This window comes from Carettochelys insculpta, chromosome 5 (assembly GCF_033958435.1).
Source record: "Carettochelys insculpta isolate YL-2023 chromosome 5, ASM3395843v1, whole genome shotgun sequence".
NCBI lineage: Eukaryota > Metazoa > Chordata > Testudines > Carettochelyidae > Carettochelys > Carettochelys insculpta.
In genome coordinates this window covers 124530753-124552655 of record NC_134141.1, presented here as the reverse complement: position 1 = coordinate 124552655, position 21903 = coordinate 124530753, and the positions used below count along the sequence as shown (strand labels likewise).

General features: G+C 45.1%; 1 protein-coding gene across 1 annotated transcript in view; it reads left to right on the top strand.

Annotated features, from left to right (window-relative positions):
- Window positions 1-21502, top strand: part of LOC142013947 (protein hinderin-like) — a 37374-nt gene extending 15872 nt beyond the window's left edge. The window contains exons 4-5 of the mRNA XM_074995968.1: window positions 2869-2963; window positions 21364-21502. Coding sequence (XP_074852069.1) covers window positions 2869-2963; window positions 21364-21502 — 234 coding nt within the window. The remainder of the gene's footprint in view (window positions 1-2868; window positions 2964-21363) is intronic.
- The last annotated feature ends 401 nt before the right edge of the window (window positions 21503-21903 follow it).

Below are 21903 nucleotides of genomic sequence, written 5' to 3'. Positions count from 1 at the left end.
GTGGCAGACAGGATGAAGGGGCATCTAGTCTCCTCTCAGCAGATCTCCTCGTGGATGGTAGCCTGTGTCAGAGTGTGTTACAAACTGGCGGGGGTTCCCCCTCCGCCAATCAGGGCACACTCCACAAGGGTATAGGCGTCCTCTGTGATGTTCTTGGCCAAAGTCCCTATCCAGGACATCTGCAGAGCAGCCACTTGGTCCTCCAGTCACACATGCGCAACGCGTTACGCAGCACGCATGGGGAGACGCTGCAGTGGGCAGGGCTGTCCTGCACACCTTTCGGGGTTCCGACCCCGCCTCCTAGACATTGGTTTGCATTCACCCAAATTGGAATGCACATGAGCAATCACTCGAAGAAGAAAAGACATTTACCTGTTGCATAACTGGTGTTCTTCGAGATGTGTTGCTCATGTCCATTCCAAAACCCTTCCGCCTTCCCCTCTGTCGGAGTAACCGGCAAGAAGGAACTGAGCTGGGGGCGGGGCAGGTGGTGCATATATGGGTGGCCATACGGGCATCACTCCAGGGGGCGCCGCACCGACCGAAAGGCTACCGGCTAAGGCAAAAAGCTTCTGGCAACAGGGCATGCACTCGGCGCACACCCAAATTGGAATGGACATGAGCAACACATCTTGAAGAACACCAGTTACAGAACAGGTAACTGTCTTTTCCCATGATCTGGCAAATTCTCTCACTGGGCAGCAGTTATGTGCTCAGGGTGCTGGACTACATGATACGTGCTTGTAATATCATAAAAATGATATTAAAATGTTCACTTGCGGAAAATTATGTATAGGCCAGACAATTACTTAATGTCAGCGGTTTCTGAGAATCAGGAAGTTTAGTTTTGTAATTGTTAAAACACAAAGGCTATGTCTATACTAGCCCCAAACTTCGAAATGGCCATGTAAATGGCCATTTCGAAGTTTACTAATGAAGCACTGAAATACATATTCAGCGCCTCATTAGCATGCGGGCGGCCGCGGCACTTTGAAATTGACGCGGCTCGTCCCGATGGGGCTCCTTTTCGAAAGGACCCCGCCTACTTCGAAGTCCCCTTATTCCCATCTGCTCGCAGATGGGAATAAGGGGACTTCGAAGTAGGCGGGGTCCTTTCGAAAAGGAGCCCCATCGGGACGAGCCGCGTCAATTTCAAAGTGCCGCGGCCGCCCGCATGCTAATGAGGCGCTGAATATGTATTTCAGAGCTTCATTAGTAAACTTCGAAATGGCCATTTACATGGCCATTTCGAAGTTTGGGGCTAGTGTAGACACGGCCAAAGTGACAACTTCATATGGGCCGTGTATACACTAGTGAAGTTAGGCATGACTTCGGAGTAGCCAGCAGAGAGGTTACACGCATTTTCCCTTTATTTTGAAGTTAACTTTAAAGTAGGGAACTCAACTTTGAAGTCCTTAGTTCTTTCCTGGGCATGGAGTAGTGCCCTACTTCGAAGTTTAACTTCGAAGTCGTGTGTGTGTAGATGCTCAACTTCAAAGTTGCTTACTTTGACGTAAGCAACTTTAAAGGTATTTTTGTAGTGTAATGCAGCCCATATGTCTGTATACAAAGCTGATATCCTAAAATCAAACAGTAAGTTCTCAAACAATGTTTTTTCTTACCTTTTTGCCAGTTTTGATTAACAATGCAAATATATTTCTTTGGTTTGTATGTGCATAGTGAAATTAAGGCTTACCAATAATAATTGAATCTTCATGAATTTCTCTGTGTTAACAATAGCAAAGATACTGGAAGAACTGGCATTTTAACTATAAACTAGTTATGCATGCCCTCTGGTGGACATCGGTACCAAATGCATCCTTTTTCTTTTGATCAAATATCAAAGTTAACTGGCTCAGAAATACGAAAAGAGAGCATTAGATTAAATTTAAAAAATATTTGTGTGGTGCAGGATTGTCAGTGATTGAGAAGCAGTTGAGGAAAGTGTAGCTTCTAAATACAATAAAAAAGAACTAACACGCTAGTGTGGAAGGGGCAACTCATTTTAGTTTGTTTGTAAACAAAGAAAATGCAATGAAGCTAATGAGATACCTGCCTTGTTATCACTCTATATCTTGCATTCCTGTTGCTCTCCCTCTGACTTCTGTGTTTAGCCATGCAATGAGTTCCTGATTTTGATTAGTCAGTATGGGTCCAATCACAATATAAACATAATCCTAGACTTCTAGGCCATAAGGGACCATTTTGATTCTCTAGTTGAATCTACTGCATAACATAAGCCAGAGAACTTCACTCAGCAAACTCTGCATTGCACCCAGTAACCTGATGTTGAATTAGAGCAGCAGTGGGCTACCAAGATTAGTGAGTGGCATGTGCCCCTTCTTTGTCTTAGTGGGGAGCCTGTGGCCCACTTGGGTTCCACCTGCAGCCTGTGCAACCCATCTGTCCCTTTCCCCCACACCTCTTGTGCACTGGAGCCCCACACTTTCTACTCTTCCTTCACCCTCCCAGAGCTTTCAGACTGCCATGAATTTGCTGATTTGCACTCCATCCCCACTCCTTCCTGCCCTCCCAGAGCTTGAATAGCTGTAACTAGCCCTACTGTGTGTTAAACACACGGGGGAGGGGATCAGATGGTCTGCGCAGGCCTGCAGGTTAAACTCCAATGGTCTGCAAGTTGCCCACCACTGAATTAGAGCATGTCTTTGTAGAAGAATCCACCACAATTTGTGATAACATTTTCCCCTGATTGATTACTCTTAAAGTTAAAAATGAGCACCAAGCTTCCAGTCTGAGTTTATCTAGTATCAGTTTCTGACCATTACACCTTGTAATGCTTTCAGTAGTTTCAGAAATACTTGTTCTGTAAGAACTATTGCATGTTAAAATGCAGATTTTACTTTTCAGGTGATTAATGATGGAGGACCGAAGAGTGCTTCTTTAAAGGATTTATGTCCCGAGGACAAGAGACGCATTGCAAACTTAATTAAAGAACTTGCCAGGTGAGAATAAGCTTCACCTGAAAATGCTTTGTGTTTAGGGAGAGTCATTCTTTGAATTAATGCCAGACATCTTAGAACTACCTTATGAAATTGCTCATGTCTATTTAATGACGCAGAAGGTGATTGTTCTGGATGAAAGAGACATGAGCAAACAGGTGATCAGTAATGCAGTAGTGATCCCTTACTTCTCTGACCCCTCCCCAAAAAGGTGACAGAGATATTAGGTCCCTATCCTGCACTTTGGAGAACTGTGGTCATGCAGAGATAGTTATGGGATCATGGCCGTAGTTGCAGCAAGACGTCTTGCATGTGAAACAAAATGCTGAATTCCTTCAGTTTATTTCCTTTGTTTTTTGAAGCCACAATCTTTGCTGGTATGAAACTGCAGTGCTCATCTGCCAGAGGAGGAAGTTTTAAAACAGAATGACCATTTAGAGGTAGTTTTGTGGTCTTTTGATCAGATTAAGTATAAACATGTTCATCTGTGGTATGCTTTTTTGCATGTGTAGTCCCAACAAAGGTTTTAGTTTTGTCTCCATGGAAGTCTTTTCTGCACTTCGTATTTCTGAAACAAATGCAATAAGTTTTTAAACTTTGGAAGGGAGTGATTCGTAAGGTTTTTTAAAAACACCAGCCCAGTCACTGATGTGTTTGAAAAGGGTCCCTGAGTAGTGAGTTTACATTTGAGTTACTGTTCCTGGCTATCCCATGTTTTTCTGAGCTCCTTATGTTCTTAGAAATTCTTGGTGGAACAGTTCCTTCAGTGCTGCAGTATGTTGGGGCTCTGTTTTTGCAGTGCTTCGGTGGCCCTAGAGAATGGAGAAGTGATAGGATGAAACTGAGATTAGGCCAGGGTTTTACAAGACCCCAGCTGTGTGTCATGGACCAAGTATTTTGCCCTTATAGTCTGGTGGGGGAAAGTGGAAAGAGGAAATGAGAGAAAACAAAATAAGAGGGCATCAGAAAACAGGGAGGGGAAGAGAGTACTTTTGGGTTGGAGGATGTACTTATTTTTTCAGTTTCCTGTCTGAATCTGATTAATAGGAAAAAGAAATAGCAATCTGTCTCTGCCTCTTACACATTTTCAGTCCCTCTTGTGTGAAAAGGATTGAGGTCTTCTCTGCACACAGAGCTGAAAAATGAAATGGAAATAACCTAATGAGTCATCTTTTAGTTTCCATTTTAAAAGAGAGCACATTTTGCAATGTTACGTTACCCTGAAATTTAGGATGTCTTTTTTTTTTTTCCCCATGTATTAAAGGCACTTGGTGTTGATCGCCAGCATTGCATACTTAGAAACTTTACAAGTTTCATTGAGTACCCGTTTTTTTGCTTTTGATGGTAAAACAAACAAAAACAGATGTTTTTGTGCTCTGTCAGCGCTCTAGTGCAACGTATGTGTTTTTACTGCCCCTAGCACTGCTGCGCCCAGAGCCATCCCATCCATAGGATAGTTCAGGGCAATTGGTCCTGCCCTTCTGTTTCAGGGGCATGCAGAAATGTGGGGCAAAGAGTGGCCTATGGGATTAGCAGGGGTGTCACAGGTAGAAGGGGTCAGGCTTGCCTCTGCTCTGAGCAGTGGTGGGAAGCAGAGCAACCTGCCCTAGCCCACTCCTCTGGCTTGCAGCATTCCTTTGGGGAAGGAGGGAAACTGAAAGGGAAGAGGTGGATGAGGGGAGCTGGGGTGGGATGTAGCAGAGCAGAGGCAGGAAGTGGTGGGATGAGAGTTGTCCCCTAACTTGCACCTTAATCTGATTGAGCCAGAAGCTACTACCACAACACTGATATTTAAGAAGAATATTGAGCGGCTCATAATCACTTTACCAGGTGTTTAGCATGTGTGTGCTCAGTGGAAAGGTCTGTTGCTAGTGAATTCTAGGTACTTGATGTTCCCTAGGAAGCTTATTTTTTCTCAGATGATAATATCAATGGTTAATATAGAAAAGAATGTCACTTTATAATGGGGAAAGTCAGGCTCTAATTAAACAGTGTAAGAAGTCCTCGGATTTTATCCCCTCCACTAAGATTTGAGATTAAAACACATACTGCATGTGTTGCTGACTATGCATAAGTTATCTGACTTCAAAAAAGTGTACCGTTTTTCAACACAGTCGTCATTGTAGGGCATGCGTGCTTCTGGAAATCCTAGTTAATGCTAATCTGATGTTTGCACTGTCAAAAGACTTCATAATAGTGCTCACTCTTTTTTTAATTTAAAAAACAAAACAAAACTCTTTTGAAAATTTATCTAGGAATCCGCTCTTTACCTGATTGTCTCAGTTGCGTGTTCTTATAGGGTTGCTAGAATTTCTTCCCCACGATGTGCTGTTTTTTATTTTTCTTTTTCATTTTCTTTTTTCCTTAGAGAACTTTGTAAAATTTTCTTGCATTTTTCCAGATGAAAGGTTGTGTTAAGAAAAAAGTCATATTTTAGCCAAATTGTTTTTGTCCTTACAAATTCCAAAAAATTCTTCTCAGCACTTTTTAAAAATAGATTTCAAAATACTTTGCAATAGCAAAAGCCAGCTTCATTAGCCTTACTTTTCTAGGTAGAAAACTGAGGCACAAAGATGAAGTGATGTCATCCAGTAGATTGGAATCATGGATTGGAAATGGTTTGGTCAATAACTTCCGATCAGAAGGAATATTGTCTCAATTTATTTTCATCATCCATGGGAACATTTTACCATCTAATAATTTTATCAATTTTTGCTATAAAGTAAAACCCTTTTTTATGCGATTTTGACTTGCATGTTACTTGGATTAACGCGAGTTGAAATTGTGGGGTGGCTCCCCTCCCCAGGTGGCTCCCGGCTCCCCTCCTCTTGTGGGAGCCAGGAAACAGGTGGCAGCCTGGCTCCCAGCTCCCCTCCTTGCAGGAACTGTGAAACTGACCAGTGCTGCTGCGCTGGTTAGTTTCCTCACTCCAGGAGCAGTGGGGAGCTTGGGAGCCAGGTGGAAGCCTGGTTTCTGGCTCCTAGCCAGTTCTGGGAGCCAGGAAACTGACCAGTTCAGTAGCGCTAGTCAGTTTCTTAGCTTCCGCAAGGAGGGGAGAGTGATCCTGATTCCCAGCTCCCAGCCAGTCCTGGGAGCGAGGTAACTGACCAGCATAGCAGTGCTGGTCAGTTTCCCGGTTCCCCCGACTTGCATGAAATTCAACTTACACATTGTTGCTCGGGAACACAACCTCCATGTAAGTCAGGAGTTTCCTTTACAATCATTTAGTAAATGTCCAACTCTTTATTTTTAACTATTAGATGTTTTAGGATGTCTAAGGCTGTAATGAAGAACAGATTGGACTGTAGCCTCCTTAAAAATGCTCAAATGTTGTAACTTTTCTGGATGCTGGTCCTAATGTTTAATGTAACAAGGATATAATCTAATAACAAAAAACACTCTAACTTTGTGACTCAAAATGCACTTTTCCCAACTGAATTCCAGTGCATTAACTCATTTAAATATGGGATTATTTTACAGTCTCAGATGCTCTAATTTTTCCCTGAGGATAGTTTGATATTTCTGGCTGTCATTTCTCTGTGAAGAAAAATAGAAAGTGCAGCAACATTAATTTTGAAAGGTAAAATAAGTGGAACACATTTATTTTATATTTAGTTCTTTTATTTTTAAACCTAATCATATTTTTATTGGATGTAATTACAAGTCCTTTGCAAGACTGATAGGAAAGTTAAAATCCAACTCCTCTCACCTCATTCACTTAAAAAAAATCCTCCATAATTTGATATTTCATAGAAACAAAAGAACCTGCAAAATAGTGAACGATTTCCAGATAGATTTTGCAGTTAAACCCCATATTTTATTTGGCCAGAGAGGAACTTCGTAGGTCTTGAATCTGCCACACTGTGCACATGGAAATGTCATATTAGCTGAGAATAAATACTATATGTTTATCACAGGATCATGGATGGAAATTGTTTGGTCAATAACTTCCCATCTCAGTACAAACTGAAGGAAGGGATAAGGGCCTGGCCATGCTTAAGTCAGTGTGTCAAGTGATGCAAGTGCCTAGAATTCCACTCAAGATTGCCTATAAAAGCTCAAGTTATTAGCTCATCACGGCTACGTCTACACGTGCACGCTACATCGAAATAGTCTATTTCGATGAATAACGTCTACACATCCTCCAGGGCTGGCAGCGTCGACGTTCAACTTCGACGTTGGGCAGCACCACATCGAAATAGGCGCTGCGAGAGAATGTTTACACGCCAAAGTAGCACACATCGAAATAAGGGTGCCAGGAACAGCTGCAGACAGGGTCACAGGGCAGACTCAACAGCAAGCCACTCCCTTAAAGGGCCCCTCCCAGACACAGTTGCACTAAACAACACAAGATCCACAGAGCCGACAACTGGTTGCAGACCCTGTGCATGCAGCATGGATCCCCAGCTGCGGCAGCAGCAGCCAGAAGCCCTGGGCTAAGGGCTGCTGCACACGATGACCATAGAGCCCCGCAGGGGCTGGAGAGAGAGCGTCTCTCAACCCCTCAGCTGATGGCCGCCATGGCGGACCCCACTATTTCGATGGTGCGGGACGCAGATCGTCTACATGTGCCCTACTTCGACGTTCAACTTCAAAGTAGGGCGCTATTCCCATCCCCTCATGGGGTTAGCAACTTCGACGTCTCGCCACCTAACGTCGATTTCAACTTCGAAATAGCGCCCAACACGTATAGACGTGACGGGCGCTATTTCGAAGTTGGCGCCGCTACTTCGAAGTAGCGTGCATGTGTAGACATGGCCCACATTGGATATCTTGTCTTTTCTGCAATGGTTTATAACTGGTGGAGCACCTGGAGGTTGTCTTAATCTCTTCACCCTTTTTTGTGTGTGTGTGTGTGTGTGTGTGTGAGAGAGAGAGAGAGAGAGAGAGAGAGAGAGAGAGAGTGTGTTCCTGATTCTGCTGAATATTAGCTAATACACTAAAGCATGGAAGAGGATTATCTTTACTTTAGTTTGACTAAATTCTAATGTCGTTAGCTGTAATATTATCTTAGCTTTGGAAGAAATCCAGCTACAGTATTTGACTCTGACCTGTGCTGCAGGCAATTTCAAGAGCTGACTGCACACTAGGCATTAGGGACCTGATGAAATTGAATTTTACGACTGGGTTGAAAGAAGGAACTCAATCAGATCTCTTCTAATCCTCTTTTTGAGGCTACGTAATTACAGTTTTTGCACTCTTCCGCAACTTGTAAATCCCAGTTACCTTTGTCTTTCTCTGAACCTATCAAAACTTTTTTTGTATCTTAAGTTGAAGGGATGTGAACTAGACTGGATGTTCCAAATGAAACTGGTCCATTTCTATGCCACCATTTTCTGTACTTTGAGTCTTTAAAATGCATCCTCTTCAACTAGAGAATTTGGAAGGACTTATCATACCGCCACACACAGTGACTGATGCATTTAAAATATTAGAGAGGTAGCTGTGTTAGTCTGTATCTGCAAAAACAATGAGAAGTCTTGTGGCACCTTGTAGACTAACAGATTTTTTGGAGCATAAGATTTCGTCGTTAGAGACCCACTTTGTCAGATGCATGTGGTGGAGATTCCAGAGGGAAGTCTAAATATACAGGCTCATGAAAAGAAGGGAGTACCAATCAAGAGGAAGGCCAGAGTTGATCAGATCAGTTCACTCGGGGAGGATGTGGCCCACTTCCAGCAGCTGATGTGGAGGTGTGAACACTGAGAGGAGAAACTGCTTTTGCAGTTGGCCAGCCATTCCCAGTCTTTGTTCAGTCCTTGACTGGGGGTGTCAAATTTGCAAATGAATGACAGCTCTGCAGGTTCTCTTTAGAGTCTGTTTTTGAATATTTTTTTGCAGGATGGGTACTTTTAAATCCTGGTACTGAGCGTCCAGGGAGATTGAGGTGTTCTCCTACAGGTTTTTGTATGTTACCGTTCCTGATATCTGATTTGTGTCCATTTATTCTTTTATGTGGAGACTGCATTTTGGCCAATGTATATAGCAGAGGGGCATTGCTGGTGTATGGTGGCATATATTTCATTAGTAGATGTTCAGGTGAATGGGCCCCTGATGGTGTGGTTGATGTGGTTAGGTCCTGTGATGATGTCCCTGATGTAGATATATGGTCAGAGTTGGCACTGACGTTTGTTGTAGGGATTGGCTCCAGAGTTTCTGTGATGTATTTTATAGTTGCTGGTGAGAATTTATTTCAGGTTGGTGGGTTGTCGGTAGGCAAGGACTGGCCTTCCTTCCAAGGTCTGTGAGAGTGAAGGATCATTAGACAGGATGGGCTGTAGATCAGGGATGATGCTCTGGAGAGGTTTTAGCTGGGGACTGTAGATGATAGCCATGGATATGCTGTTATTTTCCTTGTTGGGCCTGTCTTGTAGCAGATGGTTTCTGGTTACACATCTGGCTCTGTCAGTCTGTTTCCTCACTTCCTCAGGTGGGTATTGTAGTTTTAAGAAAGCTTGGTAAAGGTCTTGTAGGTGTTTGTCTCTGTCTGAGGGATTGGAACAAATGCAGTTGTACCTTAGCGCTTGGCTGTAGTGGATTATATGGTATGCCCGGATGGAAGCTGGAAGCATGCTGGTAAGCATGGTGGTCCAGGGATTTCCGGTAAAGAGTGGTGTTTATGTGACCATCACTTATTTGCACTGTAGTGTCCAGGAAGTGGATCTCTTGCATGGACTGGTCCACGCTGAGGTTGATGGTGGGGCAGAAACTGTTGAAATCACATTGGAACTCTTGAAGAGCCTCCTTCTGGTGGGTCCAGATGAAGGTGATGTCATAAATGTGGCGCAAGTAGAGGAGCGGTGCTAGGGAATGAGAGCTGAGAAAGCGTTGTTCCAGGTCAGCCATAAAAACGTTGGCATTCTGTGGGGCCATGTGGATGCCCATAGCAGTGCCACTGATTTGCAGGTATAAATTGTCCTCTAATCTGAAATAATTGTGGGTGAGGACAAAGTCACAGAGCTCTGCCACCAGTTATGCCTCGGCATCATCAGGAATACTGTTCCTAACAGCTTGACATCCATCTTCATGTGTAAAGAGTCTCTGCATCCATGTTGTCCAGGATGGTGTTTTCAGGAAGGTCACCAATGTATTGTAGTTTCCTCAGGAAGTTGGTTGTGTTTTGAAGATAGCTGGGGAGTGCTGGTAGCCTAGGTCTGAGTAGAGAGTCCACATATCCAGACCATCCTGTAGTGAGGGTGCCAATTCCTGAGATGGTGAGGCATCCGGGCTTTCCAGGTTTATGGCTCTGGGTAGTAGATAGAATAAACCTGGTTAGTGCTCTAGGAGTGTGCTCTAGATTTGTTGCTGTTCTTTTGTAGGGAGAGTCTCGAGCAGGTGGTGTAGTTTCTTTTGTAGTCCCCTGCGGGATCAGAGGACAGTGGCTTGTAGAATGTGGTATCGGAGACTTGCCTGGCAGCCGCCTTTTTGCAGTCTGCCCTATTCAAGATTACAACAACACCTCCCTTTGTCAGCCTCTTTGTTTATAATTGCAGAATTGTTTATGAGGCTGTGGATGGCATCGCATTCTGCATGGCTGAGGTTATTGGGCAAGTGATGCTGCTTTTCCACAATTTGTCTGTGAATGGTGGTGGAAGCACTTGATGTATAGGTCCAGGTGTCATTTTGTCCGTCGGGGGAGTCCATATGGAATTCTTCTTGTACTGTAGGGGGCGGGTATCTGTGGTTCAGTGCGCTGTTCAACATTCCCGCAGAAATGTGTATGTTTGTGGGTGTGGTGAGACAAAATGCGAGTCCCCAAGATGGGCCAACTCTTCTACTGGGCTGAGTGTGTAGTTGGATAGATTGACAGTGTTGCTGGGTGAGTTAAGGGTACAGCCATTGTGGCCCCATGTGGCAAGTAGGAGTTTAGACAGTTTACAGTCCTTTTTCCCCTGTAGACATTTAAAAGGTTTTGCAGGCAATGTGTAGCTTTTTCATGTTCCCAGTGGGGCTCTGCTTGGACGATGCCTTGGACAATTTCAGAGCAAGGGTTAGTCAAGTCCAAGTTACCAGAGCACTTTGTGTACTGAGCAGAGTAAGTGGGATCTGATCATTGGGTGGCTGTCCCATGGAGGTTTCAAAAACACCCAGAAGTTCCTGCATACTCGGGCAGCTATCTCTGGCGTACTGATGTGTGTATAAATCAGAAAGAACAAGTTAAACCATTACTCTCCAAAGAGGACCGATTAGTCAGGGAGGATGTTCCTTGACCTTACATGGATGCAGGCTATCCTGTGTGCAGGCTTCCCCAGAGCAGTGATGGGCAGAGGGTAACACACAGTATCCACACACTCGCTCGTCAGTCACAGCTGTCTTAGCCTGGCTTCTTTGAGAGCAGCAGTTGGAGATATGATCAGCCAGGTGTCTGCCCCACACTGCATGCAGGACTTCCTAGGTACAGTTACAGAAGTGGCCATGCAACACACTCAGCCAAAACCTGGTATTTTAACTTCTGTGGGAATCTTGAGCACCCGCTGTCCTTTAGTGCCTGGCATAGTGGAAGGGGGGTTGTATTCTGTGAGGGCTCCCAGGGTGGACAGCTTCCATGAATAGAGAGCATCCTCCCTAGGAATATGATACTTGTGACATCAAACAGTAATTTACAACTGGGTTAGCAAAATTTGCTGATTCCTGTCTTTACCCTCACCCAAATTCTTTCTTTGTGCCCTCACAGTTTGTCCATGTAGTTTGTACAAGAGATTCACTTGTATTTTGGGTGAAGAGAAGGCTAAAATAAGATGCATGCTCTGCAGACTCATTCATTAGCAGTCCTACTTAGAGCACTGAAAGGAAAAATACCTCATCTTTCCATTTGCCTTCTACCAGTTGGCAGAGAGCATCCCTAGAAAATGGGGTCCTCACCCTTTATTAAATCTTCAGTTAAAGGCAGAACACGGGTATAGCAGTGACCCCAAATACAAGTTTCCAAAGGCCACTGGGCTAGCTCAAATTGAGACTGAGATGTCTGCATCTAACTGGTGGTAATATTATTGTGCACACCTGAAAAGGGTGAAGGAACATTTCGGTATGTTTGCATAGCATTGTCACAGAATACAGAACGCCCTTGTCTGACTAGGCCAATATAATAGTGTTCATGTCCTCCGTTGATGAGGGTGAAGGAGCTCTGAATGGAGAGTTTGCTGTGCCTGTGGGGTAGGGAATAGTTGTGCCCTGGAGCATCCTTGCTATTAGCCGTGGATGGAGTGATCCTTTATACATTTCTCTAATCCTATTTTTTTTTTCCCTATCCACAGCTCATCTGACAGGGCACATGACGAGGATGCCCTAGCATCACAGGGGGCATCTGCTTTGTTCTGCAGGGCTTCCAGGTGTTCTGCTGCCTTTTTCAGCTTGACTGCATAGACCTTTGCATTTATCCTTTTTCTTTCCACTATCTACCTCTTGAGCTAGAATTTATATGCAAATTTGACACCATCAGAACGAGTCTGAATAGGAACTGGGAATGGCTCGTTCCTTACAATAAGTATTTTTGACTTTAGGTGTTCTCACCTTCTTACCCATGTCCACCCTGATTGAATTAGCTTTGATGTAACCCTCCCATCTCTGTCTACCTACTTTTTTCTCTTTCACTTCATGCATCTGATGAAGTTGCAACTTACAAAGGCTTATGGTATAATAAAATTGCTAGCCTTTAAAGGTGTCACTGGACTGCTTGTTGTTTCTGAAAATGCTGAGTTTAGTTAGCATTTGATGCTATTTATTCAGGTCTTAGATGTGTTCCTGGATTGGAGACTCAGCAGCGAGTTAGCGGTGGATGTTGCTTTCAGGATAAAGAGAGCCTATTAAATCACCTGCAAAACTATTTTCCTTGGAGCCCCCTGTCTGCTTTTCATCCCCACTGTGCATGCTGGATCCTTCTCTGTCTCGTGCTGCTGCCCCAGCTGCTGTCCTGTTTTGTCCAGATGCTTAGATGGTCACTTTCAAAGCCAACCCTCTCCTTGAGACACTTATTTTCTTGAGGGCTCTGAGCTCTGGTCATCCCCTCAGGGAAGTGAACAAAATAGATGGTGGCTTTACTATTTTGCTTTAGATGGCACATCCTTTCCCCACCCCATCCCATTTGTTGTTTGTTTAGGTCTTGATTCTTTGTGCATCAATCTTTTCTGAAGAGTTAGACTTACCACAAGTGTAAGGTTTGGTACAGGTGGATCCCTTTGTAGGGTCAAATCCATGGGGCTGTAAGTGCTTCAAAGCAGGGATTTTGGGTAACATTTTCAAGAGAAATTTAGGGACTTACGTCCCATTGAAAGTCAGGGAATCAATGGCTCATAAATCACTTTTTGAAATAGAAAGCAGTCAAGTAGCACTTTAAAGACTAGCAAAATAATTTATTAGGTGAGCTTTCATGGGACAGACCCACTTCTTCAGACCATAGCCATATCAGAACAGACTCAATATTTAAGGCACAGAGAACCAAAAACAGTAATCAAGGAGGACAAATCAGGAAAAAAATGTTCAAGGTGAGCAAATCAGAGAGTGGAAGGGTTGGAGGGGGCAGGGGGAAGGTCAAGAATTAGATTAAGCCAAGTATGCAGACGAGCCCCTATAATGACTCAGAAAATTCCCACCCCGGTTCAAACCAAGTGTTAATGTGCTGAATTTGAATATAAAAGCTTGGCAGTTTCCCTTTGAATACTGGTGCATTATCTTCTGCTTACCATACGTAATTTCATCTCCCATTGTACTCTGCAGTTCTTCAGAAACTGGACTTGGAGTTTCTCTCAATTCTTTGTACAGTAAACTCTTTCATATCTGGCAGCCTTGGGACTGGAAGGTTGCTGTATATTCAAATATTCTAGTTAACAAAGAGCAGCTGGGGAGGCACATGTGGGGCTCAGGAGAGGCACAGGAAGCAGGGAGAGACAAAGCTGCAGAATCCCCAGCTGGGGCCAGGGGAATGCTGACAGCTCTGGAGCCAGGAAGTCTGCTGGGGATGAGTAGGGGGGAGGTGCTGACAGCTCCAGGGCCGGGGACACACTGGTGGGGTATAGTAGAGAGCCAGCAACTCTGTGGCCAGGAAGCCACCTGGGGCCAGGGGAGTGGCGGCAGTTCCAGGGTTAGGGACCCCACTGACTCCTCCATATTCTTCATGGAAGGGCAGTGCTGGCAACTCTGGGCTGAGGAGCCCACTGAGGTGTGGGGCGGCGCCAGCCACTTCAGGCTGGGGACCCCCACCAGGGCAGGGAAGCTCCCCAGGGAGCCAGTGGGGTGCGGGTGAGCCGGGAGAGCACTGGGCGTGGTGAACTGGTTGGGGCTAGGGCCGGGGAGCCGGCAGGGGTTGGGAAGCACCGGCTGCGCTGCTTGTGTGCCAGAAGCACCAGGGCTGGGAAGCTGGTTGGGGCCAGGGAGTGCTGGGCCCAGGGAGCCGGCAGGGGCTGGGAAGCACCGACTGCGCTGCATGCGTGCCAGAAGTGCCAGGGCTGGTGAGCTGGCTGTGGTGTGGAGGAGCACTGCCAGCACTGCGGGAGTGTTGGCATCTCTGGGGCTGGGGATCCTGCTGGGGAAACTGTCAGTGATGGCCGGGAGTCACTTCTGGTCAGTTTTGCTCTCAGAGTAAGTGACACGTTTGTGCCATTATCTGAGCATTCTGGTTGGTAGAATCCTGGATACAAGAGAGTTTACTGTACTCTCTCTAGCTGGAACAACTTTGTGTGATCGGCAAATTTTGTCATCTCCCTGTCGGTTCCATTGAGCCAAACCTGAGTGGCCCAGAGCTTGGAGCCGGGCCAGAAGCTGCTCCTGCCAGGTGAGTGCAGCAGCAGGCTCACTCGCTCTTAAAACTCCCAGCCCTTGCGATTCCCCTCCACACCAGGCTGGGTGAAACATGTTTGCTGAGGGCCCTGTGATTTGCTGAGAAACTTTCCCCAACACACTTGTGGGGAAACACTGATTTAGTGACATATTATGTGAAGATTTTCTTCTATTGATGGTGTACTGGAAATGTCTTCACTCTGGAATGCCCTTAGTAAAATACAAGTAGGACCTTAAGTAGTTGCCTGAAAAGTTACCTAGTCCGAGCTAAATTTAAAAGGTATCTTGAACAAAGTGGCTTTGTTTGCTTTGCCGATGGGTTTGAGTGTAAATTGCACAGAGATAGCAATTGTGGCAATAAACCTTGAAATTGTTTTATTCATTTTCCATCTTTGTTCTCTGTCAGTAATACAGTAATGCATTTTCTCATGTGAACAATGACAACGGCGTACCCAGAAGCCGTGCTTATTAGGAGGTAGGATGATAGACGTGTTGTTGCCCTCTGCAGGTTTGGCTGTCTTGACATCTTTAAGAAGAAAAGACTGATGAAAATCCTGTTTGAAAAAGCCACAAATTGAAGTATTATAGTTTGGCAGCAAAGTCCTTCTCAAAAACCTCTAAAAACCATCTGTTATTTCCAAGAAAGTCAGAAAAATAAGCAAATAATAATCTCACTGAGCCTTGTACAGGATGTGACACAAATCCAGCATAATTTTACACAGCATTTATATTCCTTTCCCTTGACTTGCTTTTGCTACCTCTTGTAATTGTCTTCTGTATCTTATGTGCCCTTCATAGACTGTCTTTTGCTTTGTGATACATAAGCATATACGACTATGCATCTTGTGACATCACTTACCACTCTGGCATTTAATGCACAAGATACTTGGCAATGTGCATCAAAGAGCATGACTGAGCTCCCTGTGTGTGCATTGCGCTGTGTGTTAAATACAAAGTGCAGTGCAGAACACAAACACAATGCAGACAATACAAATAGGAAAGCACAGAATTTAAAGATAAGCAAAGCTCGATAGATTTGGTCTGTTTTCTTTTTGGCCTTTACAGAATCATTCTTTTCAGTGCGTTTTCTGATGCTTTGTCCAATTTAAATACAAGTTGCACCTTCCTGGTCCAGCATGGTTGGGACCTGACAGGAGAATTTGCTGGACCAGGGCTGCCAGGTGGCCCCATGTGCCTGGCGATTGCTGCAGCCCTAGCCTTGTTCTCCCCAGTGCTGTGGTCCCAACGGGGCTTTCTGGGGCTGCCACAGGGCTCTAGGGCTACCTGGTGGCTCTGGCCTGCCCCATGGGGTTGGTAGGGGGCTTTGGCTCTGGGCCCTGCGGGGCAGGCAGGGGGCTCTGGCCTTGGCTGCTGGCCTCTGGCCTCGGCACAAGCCCTGTGAATTCTGGCTCCTGCCATGCTGCTGGACACCAGCCTGCAGATGCCAGCCCCAGCCCTGGGACTCTCTGGTCCTGTAATATCCATGGTTCTACCAGATCATGGATGTTGCTGGCTGAGAGTATCCCAGGTTTGAGAGGTGCAGCCTGTACTTCTGTCATAAATAAGCGTGGCCCGATGCTCAGATTAGCTGGCTCAGTATTTTTCCGGTGCAGCAGCATCCTTCCAATTAGGAGATGGCTGTCTTCCTTTATATGCCCCCTCTGCAAGTGCTGGCTTTTTTTTTTTTTTTTTTTTGTGTGTGTTCTGTTCCTTTTTTCATCTCCTTTTTTCCTGTCTCATTTGTTTGTGTGGCTGCTTGTCCTGTTTGTCTGTCATCTTCTTCCCTCTTGCCTTGTTCCTCTTCCTTGTTTCCTACTTGCTGAAAAACTGCGTGGTGCTTGGAATGCAGGTGTCTATTACCAGCTGCATGGAGCTAGGCCATGAGTACTGCTGCAGCTGAACTGAATGCTGTGGGTTCAGAGAGGAGCAGCTAATGCTGGAGAGGTGCAAAGGCCTCCTAAAGGTCTCCTCGTGTTCGCTGCTCCTGGAGCTAGTTGCACCAGAGCTGTCTTTGAGAGCTGGGTCATGTGGCTTTCTGTGCGTTGTTTTTGCACTGGCATGTGCATCCCCCACGTGAGCTAGTTTAAAGGTGTTCAGCGTAGAAAATTGGCACAGTCCCTTTGTTGAATTAAATGAATTCATACAGGATAGGAGTCCATCAATAGCCATTAGCCAGGATCACTGTAAGCTGCACAGCTGTGCACCTGTTCACGAGACATCCAAATGCCCCCCAGCTGATTTGCAGAGCTTACACAGCTAGGTGTTTTGTTTCTACTGGGGTGCACATTCACACATGCCTCAGTGCACATAACAAAAATTTTTCTGTACAGTCACACATGGATGCAAAAGATTAGAGAAACGTTGGGCAGTGATGGTATTTCTAGCTCCTCTGTTTGCCAGAAACTGGGATCGGTCATTTTTGTTGTTTGTTCTTTTTGGGGCACTTAACACTGACTGCTGTACGAAGACAGGATAGTGGGCTTAGACAGACGTTTGGTCTGACCCAGTATTGATATCCTCATATTGCTGCAATGGTTTGACAGCACAGTCACCTCTTGCTATGTATGATGTGATATAAAAACTAGACTCTGACAAAGGCTCACATCCCCCTGTCTGATCTGACTTGTTTTTTCCTCTTTTGATAAGTACTGTTGATACTGGGCCATTTCCACTTTTCTGAATAGACCTTGTCAGCTCTGGCCCTCCCTCTTACTGGGACCCTACTCTTTAAATACCCCTCTGAAACCCCACCCCCCCACTCATGCATCTGATGAAGCGGATCTTTGCCCACTAAAGCTTATGCTCCAAATATATCTGTTAGTCTATAAGGTGCCACAAGACTTCTTGTTGTTCTCAAAGCTACAGACTAACACGGCTACCTCTCTGATGCTTTTAAAGGTTAGCTCAGTGGCCTTAGATTGCTCAGCTGTCAAGGCAGCATATGTACAGGGTCAGATCATCCCATTTTGCTGTTATTTTCTGGTCTTGGGTTTGGAGAGCAAGGATTTGAGCTTTAGCATCAACCCTCTCAGGTAGCTGCTGCTTCTCTTGTACAATCTTTGAGAGTGGCGATGGTTTGAAGTCATGCAGGTATCTCCTGTCCCTGGCCTTCTGGCTCACCCTCATGCTAGATCTTCCTGTTTTGGAGGCAGTGACCCAACCGACATTTTTGTGGCTGCCTTCCATTATGTTGAAACTCCTTTACACCTCTGATGTTGCACCTCAATATTCTTCATGGAAGAAGGCATATTCCTATTCAAAAGCCTAACTCAAATATGCTGAGTGTGAAATATTGCATATAACCTATCATTGGAAAGCTTGTCTACTGTGTGTGTCTAGTCTATTTGGGCATATGTCATTTCTGTGTTTGAAGTTAGAAATTTGAAGCATAAACGTGTTTACTGATCTAGACCTGATAAGTGAGGGCTGTTAGTGGTACTTTGTGAGCTGATGCCCAGGTGCCAGCTAAAGGTCTGGTGGGGCAAAGGGGGTGATGCCGCACCAGCAGTTACGCTAAGCAGCCAGGGCAGGCTGGGTTCTTTGGTTTGCGTTTAGTTCGGGTACAGCAGCAAGAGGAAAATTACACTTAAAGGCTTTAACAATTACTTTTATTTATACAAAGATAAAAACAATTTAACTAAGACAAATGATTAAAGTACAACAATTGTGAATCTTTTTGTTTATAACTTTAGCAGCAGTTAATAGGAAAACCGCTGGCAGCGATTTTACAACAGAAGAGGCTGCTGCGAGTAAAAGGGGGTTTTAAACTGACCGCCCAATTTTATGAATAAAACCAAGATGGCCACCGAGTTTGAGTGACAGGATAATGATTTTTAGCAGTTTATAGCCAAAAACAGTTAGTGCCTGTGGTTTTTAAAGGGGAAACAACACAATTTAACTTAAGGAAAGTTTTAGACAAACTAGCTAGCTTAAACTAATACAAGTAATGTGTACACAAGAAAGGCACGTTGCAGGTGTGATTTTTTCACCTCTGCCTCTTTGACCTGGTGGGACCAGTGTCTTTCCCTCAATTCCTATAGGAAAGAAAAAGCAGTCAAGTAGCACTTTAAAGACTAGCAAAATGGTTTTTTAGGTGAGCTTTCGTGGGTCAGACCCACTTCTTCAGACCATAGCCAGACCAGAACAGACTCAATATTTTAGGCACAGAGAACCAAAAAGAGTAAGCAAGGAGGACAAATCAGAAAAAGATAATCAAGGTGAGCAAATCAGAGTGGAGGGGTGGGGGGACTGCCAAGAATTAGATTGAGCCACGTATGCAGACAAGCCCCTATAGTGACTCAGAAAGTTCCCATCACGATTTAAACCATGTGTTAATGTGCTGAATTTGAATATAAAAGCCAGCTCAGCTGTTTCTCTTTCCAAAACGGTGCGATAATTCCTTTTCAGTAACACACATACCTTTAGGTCATTGACAGCCTGGATTATTCTATTTACTTCCCAAAATCCACAGACCTGGAAACCCTGGATGCCCTATCATTTCAGGTATTGGCAACCTATTTTGTACACTGTACTTTCTCACTGAAGGTGAGAAAAGCTTACGCTGAACACAAAGGATCCCTGCCTTGGGCATAATACATATTAAGACATGAAACCAAACAATAGTGACTGGCTGCCTCAGATGCTGGGAGACCTCTGGTTACCACCTAAGATGACTGATGTTTCATTCGAGACTGAACAGGGGGAAGAATCTGGCCCAAGCTGGGAGACTGCCTAGCTTGTAAGAGAAGGTGTTTAGAGCTACTGTAAACCCTTGATTTAATGGAGTAATGGGGGGTGGGGTGTCCATTAAAGCCAAAAGACTGTTAAATTGGAGGGTTGACTGCCCACTCACCTTAGCCCCAGTCTCTCCCCCTCCACCCCCCCCAAATGCCTGCTACTCACCCCCACTGGAACCACCGTCCCTGGAGGAGCCACTAGGGTCCGCTGCCATGGTTGGTGCCCTGCTGCGAGTGGCATTCAAAGCCATGCCATGCCTGCAGGCCCTGCCATACCACATTGGCCAGCAAGGGCCCTGCCGCATGGGCAGCAAAAGCTGCACCAGAGCTGTGTGTGAGAGAGAGAGACAGCGAGAGAGAGAGAGAGAGAGACAGCAAGAACCCCGCCGTGGCCTGGAGGAGTTGCCGCTACCCCTGGAGCCACAATGTGCTCCTCCCGGCAGGGGTGGGGTGCAAACGCAATTGCTGTTTGCCCATGTGCATGCTCCACCCCTGGTTGGAGAAGCGCAAGGCAGCTCTGGTGGCGGCTCCTCCAGTCTGGGGTGGTAAGTCCCTGTCATTTTTTTGAGGGTGTAGGTGGCAATTTAGGATTTTACAGACCTCAGTTAAGCGGACTTCAGGAGCAGTGGGGTGGGGTGGAGGTGGGGCTGGCAGGCATCTGTTGTTCCTAAGGTCTGCTAAATTGGGATCAGTAAAACGGGTTTACTGTGCTGTTGGGGTAAGAAATCCCATGTAGCAAGTTTCTTGGGGTATTAAGCTTAGCTGGTGTGAGCTGCACCATCCTTACCCACAAACGAACTATGTGGCTGCATAGGGCACCAGAAGATTGGAACACCACTGGATCTTAACATTTACCCATCTGCCTCTTCCAATCCCTGTTCCGTTGTTCTGAGTCCTCTGGGAAGGATCTAGTTAACAGCATAAAAGCCCAGAGCTATTAGCAGCAGAACCTGTGAAAGAGGGATTCAGGTGGTAATGAAACCATTTAGCAGGCATGTACCATCCCTGGTCAGAGTCCTTTAATACAGTTAACTCAGAAACTAGTTTAAATTGGGTAGGAAACCTTTCTTGAATTGGGGGCCCCTGACCAGTGTTTCCTCCTATTCTTTCCATCCGGGCAGGATAAATTTTATGTGCATGGTGATGTGCAGATATACGCTGCTAGTAGAAACACTTGCTGGCGGCTGAGGGCGCTCAGCTAATCAGATGCATGTCACTGCTGCTTTGTTCTGTTCCAGGATGCTCACTGCTGGCCATGTGCTTGGGAACTGGGAGGGTGCTTTGGGATTTCTAGGTCAGAGAATAAAGCAGCCCTTACCTGCGAAGACTCCTGTAATTACTTTTATTTAATGCAGTGGAAAAACAAAGCACTCTGAATGAGGCATATCCTCTTTTTGTAAAAACTCTGTGGTGAAAAGATGTGCAAACAATGTGTACTTGTAAGATGAGCAATGGAAATATGTTCTTATACTCTTTTTCTCTTGGACCTTGATCCTACCACTTGACCTGTATGTGTAGGCTCCTTACTCTTGTATGGACCTCAGTATGGCTCCATTATGGTCATAAGGGTCAGTATGTACAGATCTAACTGCAGCTTTGGGTCTTTGCTTGGCAGTTCCTGTGCCACATTCCTTCCTGCCCCCTCACCCTACCTTTCTGCCAAGACTCACCTGCTTAAAAAGTTTTCTTGCACAAAGTCAAATGTATATTTCGCTTCTAAGTTGTGGTAAATTACCATGTGAAGGCATAAACTGGTTACTGGCAGATGAGGTGGAGTGGTTATAGACTGCATTTTCCTGGAAAGGATAGCCATCAGAAGTCATGCACTGTGTGGTCGTGGTCTTGTATATTATTTTGCTTTGACAGGGCTGTTGGTGTCCCTCTAATCCTTTCAGGGTAAGTGAGGAAAAGGAAGAGACAGAAGAGCGACTGAGAGCAGAACAGGAGTCATTTGAGAAGAAGATCAGGCAGCTAGAAGAGCAGAATGAACTTATCGTCAAGGAAAGGGAAGATATCCTTTTTAAAAAAAAATAAAAAGTGCTATGGGATTCACTGTCTGAAATAACAAATGAGCTGCAGAGAAATAATTGTTCTAATTTATAGCAGGCAATAAGTCTGTGTGCGCTGCCATTCAGAAGCAATCAGAGATGACTTGTCAGCGTGTGCTTCTGGTTCATTTGAGCTTGAAACTGCCATCCAGCTGTTCCTGTGATGTTATTTTGCTATGAAATAGATAGTTGTCAACTACAAATGACAATAAGGAGTTTATGCATTAAAATGTGTACAGACTTTTTTCACTTAATCCCATTACTTGGTTGTAATTGAGGTCTAAAGCTCCTTTCACATGGCTTACTGCTATTTTCAATGTCCAGAATCAGAATTTACACTGAAGATTTTATTTCAATGTCAACCGTGAGATCAGGGGTTGGCCAGCT